The sequence below is a fragment of the Acinonyx jubatus genome, chromosome E1 (assembly GCF_027475565.1).
Source record: "Acinonyx jubatus isolate Ajub_Pintada_27869175 chromosome E1, VMU_Ajub_asm_v1.0, whole genome shotgun sequence".
Classification (NCBI taxonomy): domain Eukaryota; kingdom Metazoa; phylum Chordata; class Mammalia; order Carnivora; family Felidae; genus Acinonyx; species Acinonyx jubatus.
The window spans coordinates 46100035-46118276 of NC_069397.1; the positions used below are offsets into that span (position 1 = coordinate 46100035).

Sequence of the window (18242 nt, forward strand, 5' to 3'; positions counted from 1 at the left end):
GTTACTGTCACATAAAATGTATTGTTCAATATGGCAGCCATCTTATTTAGTTTTCAGATTGTTTCTGATAGTTTTTCAATTTTCTTGGGGTTTCTAAGTGTCTACTTAGGTCAACTGCATATAATTATGCCTTCATCTGCCAACATGTACATACATACACATATACACACACATGTATATGTATATGTATGTTTTATTTCTCTTGACAAACTCCATCAGTTAATACTTTTAAGAAAACTTGGGAATTCAAGCTGGTGCAGCCACTCCGGAAAACAGTATGGAGGTTCCTCAAAAAACTAAAAATAGAACTACCCTACGACCCAGCAATTGCACTACTAGGCATTGATCCACAGGATATAGGTGTGCTGTTTCGAAGGGGCACAGGCACCCCCATGTTTATAGCAGCACTATCAACAATAGCCAAAGTATGGAAAGAGCTCAAATGTCCATCGATGGATGAATGGATAAAGAAGATGTGGTATATATATACAATGGAGTATTACTCAGCAGTCAAAAAGAATGGAATATTGCCATTTGCAACTACGTGGATGGAACTGGAGGGTATTATGCTAAGTGAAATTAGTCAAAGACAAAAATCATACGACTTCACTCATATGAGGACTTTAAGAGACAAAACAGATGAACATAAGGGAAGGGAAACAAAAATAATATAAAAACAGGGAAGGGGACAAAACAGAAGAGACTCATAAACATGGAGAACAAACTGAGGGTTGCTGGAGGGGCAGTGGGAGGGGGGATGGGCTAAATGGGCCATGGACACTAAGGAATCTACTCCTGAAATCATTGTTACACTATCTGCTAATTTGGATGCAAATTTTTAAAAATAATAAATAAAATTTAGAAAAATACTTTAAGAAAAGTTAAAACGAGGGGCACCTGGGTGCTCAGTCTGTTAAGCATCTGACTCTTGATTTTGGCTCAGGTCATGATCTCACAGCTCGTGGGATTGAGCCCCACATAGAGCTCCACACCAATAGCACCAAGCCTGCTTGGGATTCTCTCTCTCCCTCTTTCTCTGGACCCTCTTCTCCAATCCTTCTACCCACAACTAGAAGCCCAGTGAGCCCCTCTTCTACGGATGTAGGAGGCCTGAATACTATGTTAGTGGACCCTTTGAGGGTTTAAAAGCCCTAGTGCCAGCGAGAGAGAATCAGAAATACTGACTGGCATATCCTCTCTTCTATTCTAGATGTTGGTTACTTGTGTTTTCCCCTTTGTTTTTTCTTTCCCGATAATCTCATCAGATGGGCTCTAAGGTATGTTTATTTTCTATTTCATCAAATATTTAATAGTAGTTCTTAATATTTGCTTTCTTTGAGGTGACTTCTTGAGATGTATGCCTAGCTAACTAATTTGGAGTTTTTCCTTTCTAACGTACACATTGAAGGCTATCAATTTCCCCTAGGTACTCTTTGGTTGCAGCCTACAAATTTCAATGTATGTAGTATTCTCATAAACTCTCAATTCAAAATGTTTACTAGTTTCCATTACGATTCTTCTTTGACCATTTGTTTTTTATTTAAAAGTGTATTTCTTAAAAAAAAAAAAAAGAGGTTAGAGTGGGAGAGAGCCAAAGCATAAGAGACTCTTAAAAACTGAGAACAAACTGAGGGTTGATGGGGGGTGGGAGGGAGGGGAGGGTGGGTGATGGGTATTGAGGAGGGCACCTTTTGGGATGAGCACTGGGTGCTGCATGGAAACCAATTTGACAATAAATTTCATATATTGGAAAAAAATAAAAAATAAAATAAAAGTGTATTTCTTAAGTTTCAAGCATATAGCTCTTGCATTTCTTTAAAGTTTTACTATAAATCTCTGTATCCCCAAATAATATTTTAACATGGTATCAGCATATACGCTTTGAAACTTTACATAAATTGAATCCTACTCCATGTATTTTTTAAGAAAAGAAGCGTTTTCACTCTCTTGTAAACGTATGAGAGCCAGTCTCGTTGACACTTACTCTGGCCTCACTGCTGTATATAATAGCCCATTACAGAACCACATCATAACTTGAAGGTGCCTCATTATGGGCATTTAGGGACTGTTACCAAATTTCACCATTACAAAATATTATCAGAAACATCTTCCTACAGGTCTTCTCATACACACATGTAAGGTCTCTCTGACGTACTTAATTAGGAGTAGAATTGCATTTTCAACTTTGTTTTGGCCAAATTATTCTCTAAAATGGTTGCAGTGACCAGTAGACTATTGCTCTTTTATCAACAGTGTATCAATTCTCTTCCTGTTTATGTCACATATTTACCAACACTCTTTAAATTTTTAACAATCTGATGGGTGTGAAAGAACAGACCCTAGTTTTCTTTTCTTTTTTTTTTTTTTTTTTAATTTTTTTTTAACGTTTACTCATTTTTGAGAGACAGAGAGAGACAGAGCATGAGCGGGGAAGGGGCAGAGGGAGAGGGAGACACAGAGTCCGAAGCAGGCTCCAGGCTCCGAGCTGTCAGCGCAGAGCTCGACGCGGGGCTCGAACTCACGAACCGCGAGATCATGACCTGAGCCAAAGTCGGACGCCCAACCGACTGAGCCACCCAGGCGCCCCAGGCCCTAGTTTTCATGTGCATTTATCGCATCTTACCAGGAAGGTAAAATACGTTTTCATATTTTTTACTATTTGTGTCTCCTCTTCTGTGAATTATGTTTGTATCTGTAGCCTTTTTTCCTACTAAGTAGTTTGGTTTTTTTCTTTTTGAACTGTAGAAGTTCTTGAATATACTGTGAATACTAACCCTCTTTTGATTATAGTACAAAAAAATGAATGTACCTTTAACCTTTCTATGGCTTAGTTTTTTTAGAATGATTTATTATTACAAAACTCAAACAACAGAAAACAATCCACCATTCACTGATCTATACATATGTGATAAAACTACATAATAAAAGGGAATAACAAACACTTATAAATTATGGTTATCTCTAGGGGTGCCTGGGTGTCTCAGTCGGTTAAGCATCTGACTCTCGGTTTTGGCTCAGGTCATGATCTCGTCGTTTCCGGAGTTCAAGCCCCATGTTCGGCTCTGCACCGGTAGCATGGAGCCTGCTGGGATGCTCTCTCCCTCTCTCTGCTCCTTCCCAACTTGCACTGTCTCTCTTTCTCTCTGTCTCAGAATACATAAATAAAAAACTTAAAAAAAAATTACAGTTGTCTCTAGAAGGAGGCAGGCTAATGTGAACAGAAAGTAGATGTAATAATAATAATGTTCTTATTTGTAAATTGGTTGATGAATTCACAGGTGTTCCTTTAATTATGACCCATTATTGCTTATATATTACAATCTTATGTGTGTATCAAAATATTAAACGTGAAAAAAGAAAGTCATTTGTAACTGCAGATACACAGACACATAAAGGTACACTTATTCTTACCTGACAGATAACAGCTTATAAATGGAAGAAATAATCCCACACTTAGGTACATTTTGGGACATAGTGAATGAATCAGGAAGGAAAGAAAGCAATGGAGAGTAAGAGAAAAGGATGAAGTGTGGAAGGGAGGATGGAAGAAAGGGAGAAGGAAAGAATATAGGAAAGAGGCAAAGGAAAAAGGGATGGAAGGAAGAAGAGAGGGAAGTAGAGGAGCCAGAAAGGAGAGAAGGAGGAACTGTCTTCATTCCAAAATCATAAAGAGAATCTTTTGTATTTTCTTCGTGCAGCTTTGCTTTTCACCATTTAGGATTTACTCTGCCTGGAGGGGACTATAAAGATACGGGATGTGTAGGATACAAAAAATGAAATCCAATTCTCCTCTATGTAGATAACTCAAATTGCCTCATCACACTTGTTACTGAAGAATTCATCCTTTTTAATGCTACTCTCTATCTATTATATTTCCATATATGGTCTGGTCTCTTTTTGGATTGTTTACTCTGTATCACGAGTCTACTTCTTTGTATCTACACCACAGCATTACTACCAAGTAAGTTGTGTTACCTGGTAGGATGAGTCTTTCTACCCTGTCCTTCAAATTTACCCTTTCTATTACTGCCCTTGTCCATATAAATTTCTTTCTTTAAAAAAAAAAAAATAATAATAAGTTTATTTATTTTGAAAGAGACAGTGCATGAGTGGGGAGGGGAAGACAGAGAGAGGGAGACAGAGAATCCCAAGCAGGCTCTACAGCTGTCAGATGCAGGGCTCAAACTCATGAACTTTGAGATCATGACCTGAGACGAAATCAAGAGTTGGATGCTTAACTGAATGAGCCACTCAGGCGCCCCTCAATATAAATTTCTTAATCACCTTCTCAAATTCAGTAGAAAGCCCGATGATAATTATCAATGCTATCGAAATTAATTTATGTAGTAACATGAGGAAAATTAACATTATTAAGACACTGAGTATTCCTATACATGAACCTGAGATGTATTTCCATTTATCTAGGTATGCTTTCATCTCTAGTATTGTTTTTCAACAAAAACTTTATAGTTTTCTCAAAAAAATCATAACTTATTATTTTTTAAATGCTCTGCAACTGTTAGATATTTAGAAGGCTCTCAAAGCTTTATTATTGACTATCACAATAAGCAACCATTTTAAGAATAAGATATCTGGTTGACTTTCTAGACTGTTCTTTAGGGCCAAATCTTAGAGGTCTGTCACCTGGAAGTTTTTGAGGAGAGCACTGAAGAAAGTGAAAGTCCTATTACTAATTTCTATTTTTTCTGAATCTCGGTGTCTAATTTTTTTAAAATTCAGAGTATTCTAAGGGCACCTGGATGGCTCAGTCGGTTAAGTGTCTGACTTCAGCTCAGGTCATGATCTCGCAGTTTGTGAGTTCGAGTTCTGCATGGGGTTCTGTGCTAACAGCTCAGATTCTGAGCCTGACTCTGATTCTGTGTCTCCCTCTCTCTCTGTCCCTCCCCAACTTGCACTCTGTCTCTCTCTCAAAAAAATAATAAACATTGAAAAAAAAATGTTTTTTTAATTCAAAGCATTCTATTTTATCTCACTTCATCATACTAAAAAAGAGTTCTTTTGGGGCGCCTGGGTGGCTCAATCGGTTAAGCATCCGACTTCAGTTCAGGTCATGATCTCACAGCTCATGAGTTTGAGCCTCGCGTTGGGCTCTGTGCTGACAGCTCAGAACCTGGAACCTGCTTCAGGTCCTGTGTCTCCCTCTCTCTCTGCCCCTCCCCCACTCACACTCTCTGTCAAAAATAAACATTTAAAAAAAAAAAAAAGAGTTCCTTCATATATATGACCAGGTGTGTCATACCAATACAAATATAATTCATGATATAATTTTATAACTTTAAGTAACCTGTTTAGAAGACTAGTCCTAATGACAAACCAGGAAGAAAAAAAAAAAACCTTGATTTAAAAAAAAAAGTCAAATTCCATCTTCCATTAGAATGTTTAAAATTGAGAAATGAATTTATAAAAGGTAGGATTTAGTCACTTTAAGTTACGTTTGAGTATTGGAGTTTATTTAGCAACATTTAGCTAAGCTCTAGTTCGCAAAGCACTGATCTCTGTCACCAGAGACATGGCTGCTTAATCCACCACCAGTAGCTTCCGGATGATCGCTGAACAGAAGAAAGTTGGGGCAGAACTGTTTTGGTCATGTCTCGAGGTAAATGGAAGAAGGAGCAACAGCCTTGGACTCTCCTTGTTCTATCGTGATAAAAGAGATCAGTAAGAAGTAGAAAAAAGGTATTAACTGACTAGAATTTCAATAAAAATGTGAAAAAACAATAAAATCTTAAAAAGAAGTAAAATAAAGGTATGCCACCCATTCAGCTCTCCTCTCCCAGTAAGCACCATCTGTAGCACCTGAACTCAACCCTCTTTTTTTTAATCCTAGGAAGAATTAAATCCATCCCATTTGTGAAAGCCTCTATGAGTAGCAGCAGTTACATTCAAAATAAGAGGGAGAAAAGAAAGAAAATAAGTATCCATAAGATTTATGTGAGGAAAACACACACACACACACACACACACACACACACACACACACACACACACACCTTAGAGCAATCCTTAGCAGATGAAAATTTAGCAGGTGTAAAGGACTTTTCTTAAAATACTTTCCATTGAAAAACAATAAAACTTTGTAACATAAAATAAAACACAGATGTGGGAAGCAACACAAAATCTGTGTATATTAACAAAATAACAGTGTTATATCTTTGGAATGGGATCTGTAGAGGGGCATAAAATGATTCTTTTCACTTTGAATAGTAATTGACATTTTTTTACCATAAGCTCATAGTAGTTCTGTAATAATAACTTTTTAAAGACTAATTAAAGTTAAATCCATTAGAGCTAAACAGTAGAATCAAGCCACAAAATTTATCTGTTTTTTTTAAGTATCTGCTGAAGTCACACAGCTCTGGGTCTACTTAGGAGATGAATGATCTCTGGACATTCAACTCTGAATCACATGCCTAGCACAGTACCTGAAACATTCTAGAATATTAAATGTGAATACTCTATTCAATAAAAATGCTTTTTACTTTAAAAAGTATTTTAATCTCTTTCCATCTTCATCCAGTCCTTTATCACAAAAAATACATATTTACTCATGTTACATATCTCATGGAGGGGAAAACGAGGCCAAGAAGAGTTAAACGTAACATGTAAATGGCCTTTTCAATACATGAAATGAACTTCCATTATTAAGAAACTAATATTCCAAAAGGGAGCGCGGCCCACCACGTACAAGGCTCAGAACTCACTTACCTGGTGTGTCCTAAAGATTCTCGCCATATTGGCAGCATCACAACAGGCTTAACCGCACACTCCAAAATAGCTAAAGCCAATGCAAATTCTCTGGGTTTGCTACACATCTGAACTGCCTTGATCCAATTCGCCCTGTATGTCAGAAGAAGAAAAAAGAATTCTTTCACTTGTTGGTCTTGAATTAAAAGCACAAGAGTTGTGATTCATGACTCCACCTCATACGGCAGATGTTTCTAGGCCAAGCAAGTATCAATACACTGCTACTGGAAGTTCCTAACTCACCGAGTCACAGATTTTGAACACTAGAAGGAATCCCAGAGGTCAGTTAGTCTTTCAACTCCTTAAATGTTCTACAGTGTTCTGGAACTTTGTCTTGCCTTCACTTGACTCCAGGGATAAAGACTTTGCTTTCCAGAAATCTTCCAAATGCTAATGCTGGTTCAATAACTTGGAAGTACACTCACATCCCTCATATCCTCAGTGTTTGGCTGCCTAAACTGACTGCATTCAATTTATTGGTAACAAGTTTAAAGTGAGCACCTGCAATAAGCATTTCGCAAATATTTAGTATATTCACAGCAATAAATGAACCTTAGTGTCCTTTACCTGTGTGAAGCCCAATTTGGATGAAGAAAGGATGAAGGGATATTGTTTTCCAGTTGGGTGATAGTCAGCCTCAGTGTAGATATGGTAAGAACTTTGGACCCATGGACAGAACCATTCCATTTGAACTCTCCTGCTGGAGTCAGACAGAATTTATGTGCAAGATGCCTTCTCTTATCATGATCTTCTCTGTGCTGGTGCTTATTCAAAGCAAATGAATTGGTGGAGTACTGATTGTGGTAGACTCGATACTTCCCTTCTTGACCCAACTTAAAATAATTGTTGATATTTCCTTTCATGACCACTTCCTTTTTGGTGCTCAACCGTGAAATTTCTCCTTGAGAGTTAACTACCAGTACCTGACCAAGAAGATAAAGAGATTCATTATTCATATCAAATATGTAAACTTGATCAACTGTCTTTTAATAATTTGTAATTTATCATTCCAAATAAGGTATACCTTATGACTGAACTTTTGAAATGTTACGTTTATTTATTTTGAGAGAAACACAGAGTCTACAAACAGGGAAGGGGCAGAGAGAGAGAGAGAGAGAGAGGAAGAGACAGAGAATCCCAAGCAGGCTCCACACTGTCAGCACACAGCCCAACGTGGGGCTTGAACTCATGAACTGTGAGATCATGACCTGAGCCCAAATCAAGAGTCAGACGCTTAACCGACTAAGCCACCCAGGTGCCCCGTGAACTTCTGAAATTTATAAGCGAAATTAAAAGCTAAAGCTAACTGTTTACAATTAAACAACCAAGATCTTCCCACAAAGAGAATCTCTATTATACGTCAGACATTATTATTTTCATGCATCTCAAATACACACACAAAACTGCATGTGTATATCATTCACCAATCGTTAGTTCCAGCCTAAAAAACACAGGTTAGGGAAGAAGGAAACCATGGCATGTACTATTCCCCAAAAGATATATTCCTAAAAATATCTTTTCTTCTGCTCCTTTTATCATTCCAGCTTTAGCATAAGAGACCACAGATACTTTAAAATCATGTTTTCAAACAGTTGATCCCAATCCTTTAGTGAACCATGAAATCGACAGTGGATCATATTCAACTTTATAAAAAAAAAAGTATAATATACTCGAGTAGACTAGAAGAGAAAACACCAGAGTGCATCACACACAGTAAGGTAAAATCCTTTTTCAGGAAACTATTGAATAGGAGTCCTGGGTTGCTAAGCAAAATATCATACTAAGGGTCAGAGTGAAAAACCAGCTTGAAAACTGCTGCTTTAAAGCAACTCCTATAGGGGCGCCTGGATGGCTCAGTTGTGTAAGCATCCAACTTCAGCTCAGGTCAAGCCATGATCTCACGGCTCATGAATTCGAACCCTGTGTGTCGGGCTGTGTGCTGACAGCTTGGAGTCTGGAGCCTCTTTGGATTCTGTGTCTCCCTCTCTCTCTGCCCCTCCCCCACTTGTGCCCTGACTGACTCTCTCTCTTTCTCTCTCTCAAAAATGAAAAAAAAAAAAATTAAAGAAAAAAAAAAAAAAGCAACTCCTACAATGTTTATAAAAGAATATTGTATATTCTTGCATATCTACCTTGCAAATAATTCTTAAATGTGGGAGACACATTGTGGCATTATTCTGCCACCCTGGCTAGCTGGGGGGCAAATACTAAGTCCTAGCTGGGGTGCCTGGCGGGCTCAGTTGAGGTTTTGAGTTCAAGCCCCACACTGAGTATGGAGATTACTTTAAAAAAAATTTTTTTTTTAATTACTAAATCCTAGCTTCGGTCTTTTTGTTCATAATCAGAGCTAGGATGCTGTGCTGTTCTATGCACTGTACTCTGCTACTATCATGGGGCAAGCAGAGACCCATCCATTAGCTGCAGGTTCAGCTAAATTTATTATAACCAGAACTGAGCATTAAGTCATCTATAACTCTTTACTAAAGCCCACAGACAGGGTACTCATTACCATATGTGTAAAAGAAGGCTCTATCTCTTTAGAATTATATACAATAAAACTAGCCACACAGAAAGAAAGTATACCACCCATTTATAGCATTTCCCTGCATGAACTGAAATTTGGGTACACAACTATACTTACTGTAATACAGGATGAAACTAACCACTTTCAATCTGGTTACCCACTACACTCTTGGAAGGAGAGCAAATAGAATTCAAAAGGAGGTCTACAACTTCCCATCCCTATTTTTAAGGCATGATAAATAAAATTATTTCACACGCCAGAGATTTTTGTGTTAAGCAGAAAAAACATACCTCTTTGCCCTCCTTAAATAATTTATTCGCTTCATGGGCTGCAGCAGCCACCTGTTGGCTCTTCAGCTGACTCAGCTTGCTGTCTGGATTCCGTAATCTGGTGATAATTCGAGTTGACCCAGATGTCCCTCTTCCAGCTCCAGGAGACTCACTTATTTCTCCATTAGACTTCTCTGATTTGAAATCACCTGTTAGCAAACGAAAAGCCAAAAGTAAATGCTAAGAGTAAGTAAGTTATAACAATTTCTGATTTATCCAAAACTCATACCTGATGCACATCTAAGATCCAGAAAGTAAACAAAAAGTCCTTGAATAGCCAAAGCAAATGTATTCATTCTTAAGGGTTTTGCTTAGAAGAAAGTATGTCAGAACTTTACTGTCATTTATTATTTTACAGAAAATTCAAACATGCCAGGTTATCTGTACAAAGCACATCTACTAGAAAACATGAAGGGCTGCTACAAATTTATAAACATCATAACTCAAAATGCACACTAATAAAATGTTGCCTCATATATTCAATGAGGATTTTGTATAAAAAGTAAATGGTATAATTAATTTTAGAAAGATGTCCACTGAAATTGTTTAAATACATAATAGTTTAAAGCTTATAAACATAAATGCCAAGTGAATTTTCACCTAAGAAATCTAGATAGTTATCTGTGTATACAAGTAATTATACATGCAAAATCAACTAAATCAGATTTTTTTAATGTTATAAAGACCTCTCACATTTTCATAATAACTTAATTTTTTTTTTTAAGTGACAGATTGTTATGCCAAGGGACATTTTCTGCTTTTCCATGAATCTCACTTTGGCTGAGAATTTCTCTACATTCTTAAAACTTTTGCATCACTATCCAATTTCCACTGGCCAGATAGCTGAACAAGATTTCTCTTTTCAATTTAAAACTTTTTAAAATTTGGGTCGCCTGGGTGGCTCTGTTGGTTAAGCATCCGACTTCGGCTCAAGTCATGATCTCATGGTCCATGAGTTCGAGCCCCACATCGGGCTCTGTGCTGACAGGCTCAGAGCCTGGAGCCCGCTTCCAATTCTGTGTCTCCCTCTCCCCTTGCCCGTCCCTGCTCACTCCCTGGTTCTCTCCTTCTCAAAAACAAATAAACGTTAAAAAAAAAATTATAAAGTTTTTTAAATTAAGAATTGTGTGGCACTGGAAAATGAAAGATTAAACAGAAAACTTGCTATATTTTATAAAAATTGCATTTTGAGTAGAAAAAAATTAGAATGGGAAAACTATTTTAGAAAATATAAAATTCAGGAAAACATTTCTTAATTTTATCTGACCAACACCCCTTCTTTCCTTTGGAGATATGCTTTTCCCCTACTTCAGTCATATTATTCAGCCAGGGCTACAAAATAATTATCCTGCTATATTGGGTAAACACTGTCACCCAGCTTGGCCAGAGAGAGTATATCACTGCCTGGCCACAGTGACTGTCCAGATCTGGCTATGTGGCCCCAGCCATTCAGCCCACTACTCTAATTTTCAAAATCTGGTGACAGATAAAGCCTCTTGCTTTTTTAAAATTCTATTTTATTTTATGTACGTATGTATGTAATCTCTACACCCAACATGTATGTATGTATGTATGTATGTATGTATATAAACAATCTCTACATCCCATGTGGGGCTTAAACTCTCGACCCCAAGACCAAAAGTTGTATGCCCTTCTGACTAAGCCAGCCAGGCACCCTGGTCTTGTTTTTTGTGTTAGTGAGCAGAAAGAGTATAAATTAGGGGTTGTCTACTTTTATCTCACAACATGGAAAAAAGTTTCAACAATAAGAGACAATAAGTTATTGGGGAGGGAGGGTGGATAAGAGGAAGAGGGAGACCCATGGTAACCTCGTTTGGCTCCCACGGTTCAATAATGCACCTGAGGCTGTCTGTCACTCCCTCCAGACTTCCCAGAAGCATGAGCCAATTAAATTCTCTTTTTATTGTAAGCAAGTCTGGTGGATTTCTGTCACTAACAACCAATAAATTCTAAATAATCCAGTAGAATATTTAAAAATGTTTGAGCCCAAAATATGGCACTAACTAAATCAAGGTAGGGTAGAGGTATTATCAGGTGTTTTTCTGGCCCAGGTTGAAAAGCCAGAAACCTTCGATGTGTGACATCAAAGCGGTTGGTCAGACTATCAACAATTTTCTCTTGGGTCTCAGACCATGAGCCTACCAATGTTGAAGTTCATACCAAGATGTTGAACTACAGTAGCTATTTCCTGGGACCATTAATACGGCCCTACAATAAACACTTTATAGAAAGCATCTGATCTAGGCTAAATTTCCTAAAAGCAGCAAGGGCAAGCACAGTGCTTTTTAAGAGAAGCCCTTCAACTAAGAACCTGAGAGTCCATCCTTTGACACTTTGCTAAGGTGCCTTTTTTTTTAGGTTTATTTATTTATTGAAGTAATCTCTACTCCCCATGTGGAGCTAAACTCAAGGAACCGAAGATCAAGAGTCGACCCGAGGGGCACCTGGGTGGCTCAGTCGGCTGAGCGTCCGACTTTTGACTTTGTCTGACTTTGACTTCGGCTCAGGTCCCGTCATGATCTCATGGTTCGTGAGGGGAGTTCGAGCCCCACACTGGGTTGCCTGCTGTCAGCCTGCTTCCGCACAGAGCCCGCTTCGTTTCCCCAGCTTGAGCTCTCTCAAAAATAAATTAATATTAAAAAAAGGAGTTGACCCCCAAGATCAAGAGTCACAAGCTCTTGCAACTAAGCCAGCCAGGCACCCCTGACACTTGCTAAATTGCATGCAAATAAGAGAAAGGAGGTATAAAATTCATCCTTAGGGGTAAGACTTGAAGTGGCAGAGAAAGGGAACAAGGCCTGTCTAACACCTCCTACCCAGAGGCCACATTCCTCCCATTATAAAGGAGTGAATCACTTCCATGCAGCCTGGAGGCAGAGTACAGAGAGGCTTTAAGCCAGCTTCCGGAGCTCGTTGTTTAAGGATGGCAGGAGGCAGAAGCCTAGGCAGACTTTATTTACCTGAAGGCTAGGGAATCTGGTCTGAAGAGCAGACCCACAGAGCAAGTACGGTGGCTACACCTTCAGAGACCCTGAGCAGAGTTTCTGGGTATTAGGTGCTAGGCTGGGAACCCAGGCAATCTACCAGGGAGTGCTACTGCCAGAAAAAACTCCCAATCTGCCATGCTGAGAGAGATGATTATTTAAACCTACAGCAATCCCCAGCAACCCATTCTGGAAAACAGCCAGCAAGAACCAGGCTGCTAAAGCAGATTGGCCTCTGGAAGGGGGATCTTCCCAGGTACTTCTCACATTTCATCCACAGCCATCCTCCAAAACACCAAGGGCAGCCAGATTCACCAGAGAATACCTTCCGCTATCAGGATAGCAAGTGTTATAGAAAGTTTAAATTCATAATCTGGCTCACAGATTGTGAGATTGAGAGAAGCTACATCCAGACCAAATAAAAAACAATACACAATACCCAGAAGTTCTAGATAAAGTTACAATTACCAGATGTACTTTTGGGAAGTTTTTGAAAACCTCTTCAGTTGTGGTGAGATCTTCACATTGTGTTCAGCAGAGACAGTTTTAAATTTGAGTAAATATGTTTGTGCCGAGCTACCAAAGGGTAGAGCTGTGGGTACTTGTTTCCTATCTTTGCAGCATCCCTCTTTCTTTGGAAAACCACTCCTACCCCGCTCCAGTCATACACTTTTGCTGGAGCCATCAAGTATAATACCTTGCCTGCCCTGGCCACAGGAGTGGGAACAATATGTCCAAGATAGGCCACTCAAATTTCTTCCTCAAGGACTTTTGATTTGGAGCAGGAGTAGGGGCCTTGCCTTTGGGTCACAGACCTTGGAAAGATAGGAATACAAACCGCTGGTGCCATCTTCCCTGCCACTTGGAAAAAGCCTGTCTGCATCAGGAGAGAATGAAGTTAACACACAAACACATGCCGATCAAAAGGTGGGAGAGAAAGAGAGGAAGACAGAAAAGCTTTGATACCTGGGGGTCCAGGTATCTGAACTTCCCAATTACATGAGCTAATTACATTCCCTTTTCACTGAAGCTACTCTGAGCTGGTTTGGCAGCTTGCAACTGAAAAGAAGTTCTAATTAAAACAGATCTCTATCTCATACCATACACAAAATTATAGAGGATTAAAAACAAAGTTACAGAAGTACTATGTGAAATTACTATAAAACATGTACATGCTTGGGGTAGGGTTTTCCTGAGTAAAACACAAAATCCAGAGAAACCTTAAAGAAAGAAATTTAACTATATAAAAATATCTGTATAACAAGATAACAGGAAGAGTTAAAAGCAAGCAGTAACTATGTAAGTATATACATAAAATCAAAGGTAATAGCCATAATACATAAAGCATTCCTAAAACTCATTAAGAAAAACTGTCAAAACTCAACAGGAAAAAACGAACAAAAGATAGGAATCAGCAATTCACTGAAAGTCCAACCGACACATAAAAAGAAACTCAACCATATTAGTAAGCAACGATATGCGAATTTTTAAATGAAATATTTTTCACCATTAGCAAAAATGTAAACGGTGAATGATGTTGAATTCTTCTTCGTATGTATGAAGAAATAACCTATTATGTAAATTATTGGTATAAATCCCTTTTAATGTACAATTAAGCAGCAGTCATCACTATTTTTAAAATGTACCTACCATTTGACCCAGCAATTTCACTTACTGTTCCTATACTGCCAGAAATACTTACATAAATACACAAAGATATATGCTAAGGATGTTTAAAAAAGCACCACTATTTGTAACAAGAAAAAAACTGTTAACAGACTCAATGTCCACTAATAGAGAAATAGTACATAAATTACTGTTCATCCATACTGTGGAGTACCATGCAGCAGTTAAAAAAAAAAAAATGAACGAATTCAATTTATATCATGAAAAGGTCCCCTACATGGAAAAAAAGCAAGATGCAGAACCATACATGCAAAATGATTCCATTTTTGCGAAAAAATAAAATAAAATAAAAATAAACCTTCTTGTAAACACACATACATTATGTAACCACGTGGAAAAAAATAGAAAATGTTACACACCAAACTGTTGACAGTGGTTACCTGTGGGGAGGGGGTAGTAAAAAGATTTTTTCCTGTGTGCTTTTGCATTTTTTTAAATAAAGACAATGAATGCAAGTGCTATTCGTGCTTAAAAAAAAAAAAAAAAAAGAAGCAAAAAAGGCAAAGAAAATCTAGGTCTTCCCACCCCATCAAACTTTTATTCAAAAAATTAAAAATTAAAAAAATTAAAAAGCTCGCTTGAATGGATGAAGTGTATTCTTACCTATCTCTTCTTGAATAGAGACAGGTGTATGAGACTCTCTTTCTCCATTTTCAGGCTCATCAGCTGCCTTAGCAGATTCGCTCTGGGAAGAATTTAGTTCACTGCTGCTGTTACTGTTTTCCAGATTAGGCTGGATGGAGGTAGTGGTAGCACTAGTGTTACTGCTGTCACAGGTCTTGTTAGGGTCTTCTAGAAAAATAGAATATCTGATTTTTAGATTAGAAATCACATGAAAAGCCACTGCTTTGCCAGAAAAGACATTTCGCTGTTTTAGGTTTGCATTACAAAGCTAGATTTCAAAAAGAAAAGCTGCTCACGTAGGAAGGATGTAATGTCTGAGATTTATAAGCAACACCCTAGGAGTTGTTTTTTAAGCCTTTCAGTCTATTAACTCAGACTCTTAGCATCTTAGTCTCTAGCACAAGGCAGACAGCCTTTCAGTTACCCCAGAGCTGAAGAAGAAGAATAAAGTGATAGAATTATCCCACAAAATGTAGAAATGGTTTTGAGATAATCCCTCAAAATCTGAAATTTATATTCTTTCCAAAAAGTAGTCAAACAGTATTAGGAACAGTATTAAACAGGATTATTTATCTCTAAGATTTTCTGCTTGAATTCTGTGTTCCCAAATTAACTAGAAGGTAACGCTTAAGTCATTGTAAATTTTAAGAACAATTTAATAGTTAGCAGTAAAAGTACTGCTCCTAAAAGAATCATCAAAATGAACACTACCATGAACGGAGAGCCTAGGTCTTTCCATGGTAGTTCAGAAATTAAGAGCCTCCCTCCCTCTGTATTTCATTTTGCCACTAAGATACTTTTAAAATCAATCCCCTAAATTAAAAAGTGGTTGGCCGTATATCACAAAGGCTATCTCTAATGAATAATGAGTTCCTAGTTTTTTTTGAGAGAAGAATCCCAACAACCTGATAGGAAAATGAGAAAATCTATAAGCAGTCACAAAAGAAGTAAAAATGGCCTTGAAACATATGGAAAAATGCTCACTTAACTCAAACTAACAGAAATGCAAAGGAAAACTATACGGAGCTTCCCAGTTATCAGACTGGCAAAATTCCAAGTCTCACAATACATTCAGGTGAAGAGGCAGTTTGCTAACAGGCACTCCCACACACAACACTGTGAGAGTGAAAAATGGGGCAAAGCGCATAAAAAGGAACTGACAATATCTACACGTGCGCTCACTCGTAACCTACCAATCCCATGTCTAGAAATCTATCCCAAAATACGCTGGCAAAAAAATACTAAATTACTTATTTACAGAGCTACTCATTCCAGCATTATTTATAATGGCGAAAGACCAGAGACACAATGTCCATCAATGGGGCACTGGTTGAAAAAAAGGTGACACACACATGAAATATCATGCACCATAACAGGACTAGGGAAATCACTATATCCACATATGAATGGTTAAATGTAAAAAAGCAAAGTGTGAAATAGTACTTATAGTATGCCAACTTCTGTGTAAGAAGGGGAGAAAAATACAAATTTAAGAACAGATTTTTGCCTTTACTTATAAAAATTTTAAAACACTGGAAAAATAACCAAAAATTAATAAAAATGACTACCTAACAGGGAAGGAAAGGAAATGATTACCTAGAGAGGGAATATACACAGTTACACAGTTTGATTTTGGAATCATGTAACTGTTTTACATTTTTTTAATTTTTATTTTTATTTTTATTATTATTTTTTTTAATGTTTTATTTATTTTTGAGACAGGGAGAGACAGAGCATGAACAGGGGAGGGTCAGAGAGAGGGAGACACAGAATCCGAAACAGGCTCCAGGCTCTGAGCTGTCAGCACAGAGCCCGACGCGGCGCTCGAACCACGGACCGCGAGACATGACCGAGCCGAGTCGCGCTCAACCGACTGAGCCACCAGGCGCCCTTTTACATTTTTTTAATAAAGTTAGAATGCAATCCTAAAATTGAAACTGAATAACCTAATTGTATATCAAGTTGTTGACATAACCATAAAATAAAAATTATTTTAAGTGACTTTGAAACACAGTACTTTGACTATACATCCTTAATGGAAATACAGCATAAGGATGAATAGAGAGCTACAAAAAAAAATCTGAAATGCTATTCAGTGGTCTTACTGTCAACAGTAATATTGATATTACAAAATTGCTATGATATACAAATTAAGTTCCTTTTTTCTTTTTAAGTTAATTTGAGAGTGCACACAGTGCATAAGCTGGGAGGGCAGAGAGGGGAAGAGAAGCCTCTGTCAGCACAGAGCCAACATGGGCTCGAACCATGAACATGAGATCATGACCTGAGCCAAACCAGAGTCAACACTTAACGACTGAGCCACCCAGGTGCCCACAAAATCATTTCTTATTAATGTATACCATGGTATTAATATTAATAACATTATTATTAATGGACACCTGTATGAGAATAAAGCAAAAATGTAAGTTACTACTCTGTTAAGAGCTAATAAGGCTTTCAGTGTGAGAGAAGTGATGAAGTTTAAAAACAAAAACAAACAAAACAAAGAAAAAAACACCAAAACTAAGTATGAAATCCTCAATCTGAATTGAAATGTCAATATGAATTGATGGTCTTTGTCTTTTCAAAAATACTTATTTGCTAACACCACCCACCAAAAAGGCCTAGAGGCAGTGACAGCCCAAAGCAGTAATACTCTGGGTCCAGGTTGTGGTCTCTAAATATCATTCCCCACTAAAAGGAACCAGGGCTTCTTGGAGGAATGACTAATTCCAGGCCTGGTGTAAGAAATACATAAGGGAAGCCCCACACGTCTTATTCTGCCAAGAAGTGGAGACACTATCTAAGGTTACCAGGGTTATGGAAAAAGGACTCAAAAGCCAACACGAAGGGGACTGTGGTCAATATAAGCAAAATAAATAACTACAACTGAATGAAAGAAACTGAGTATATGAAGGTCCAGGATCTCAAACAGATTCTTAAAATGAGAAAGCCATGCCCTTGTGTAAAAGTCCATAACTCATGACTCACCACTGAAGGTAACTGTTATACCAACTCCTGACTCTGAAAATTAAAATTAAAGAGAAATAATTTAAGCATTTATTCCTGCTCTGACTACAGTTCAAGGTATTCACACAGCCTTGGTTAATGAGGGAAAATTCTCCACAGAGTTTCAGTTAAAAAAAAAAAATCAAAAAAAAAAATCAGTGTATTATAATCTCCAAATAGATAACTATTTCTGAAATGACCATGAATGAATGAGAGGTTAACAGGAAATTTTATAATGTCACTACCTGAACTCACTGATCAATTTCACCATTTATAAAGGCAAAACAAACAGACATATCA

At 37.7% G+C, this 18242-nt stretch overlaps 1 protein-coding gene across 14 annotated transcripts in view; it reads right to left on the reverse strand.

Annotated features, from left to right (window-relative positions):
- Positions 1-18242, reverse strand: part of BPTF (bromodomain PHD finger transcription factor) — a 147325-nt gene that overhangs the window by 62767 nt on the left and 66316 nt on the right. For 10 of the 14 annotated variants that reach the window (XM_053212345.1, XM_027047878.2, XM_027047876.2 and 7 more), the window contains 4 exons: positions 14913-15101; positions 9580-9767; positions 7333-7688; positions 6727-6858 (listed from right to left, as the gene is read on the reverse strand). In XM_053212345.1, coding sequence (XP_053068320.1) covers positions 6727-6858; positions 7333-7688; positions 9580-9767; positions 14913-15101 — 865 coding nt within the window. The remainder of the gene's footprint in view (positions 1-6726; positions 6859-7332; positions 7689-9579; positions 9768-14912; positions 15102-18242) is intronic. The other 4 variants (XM_027047880.2, XM_027047877.2, XM_027047883.2 and 1 more) reach the window with 2 other exon arrangements.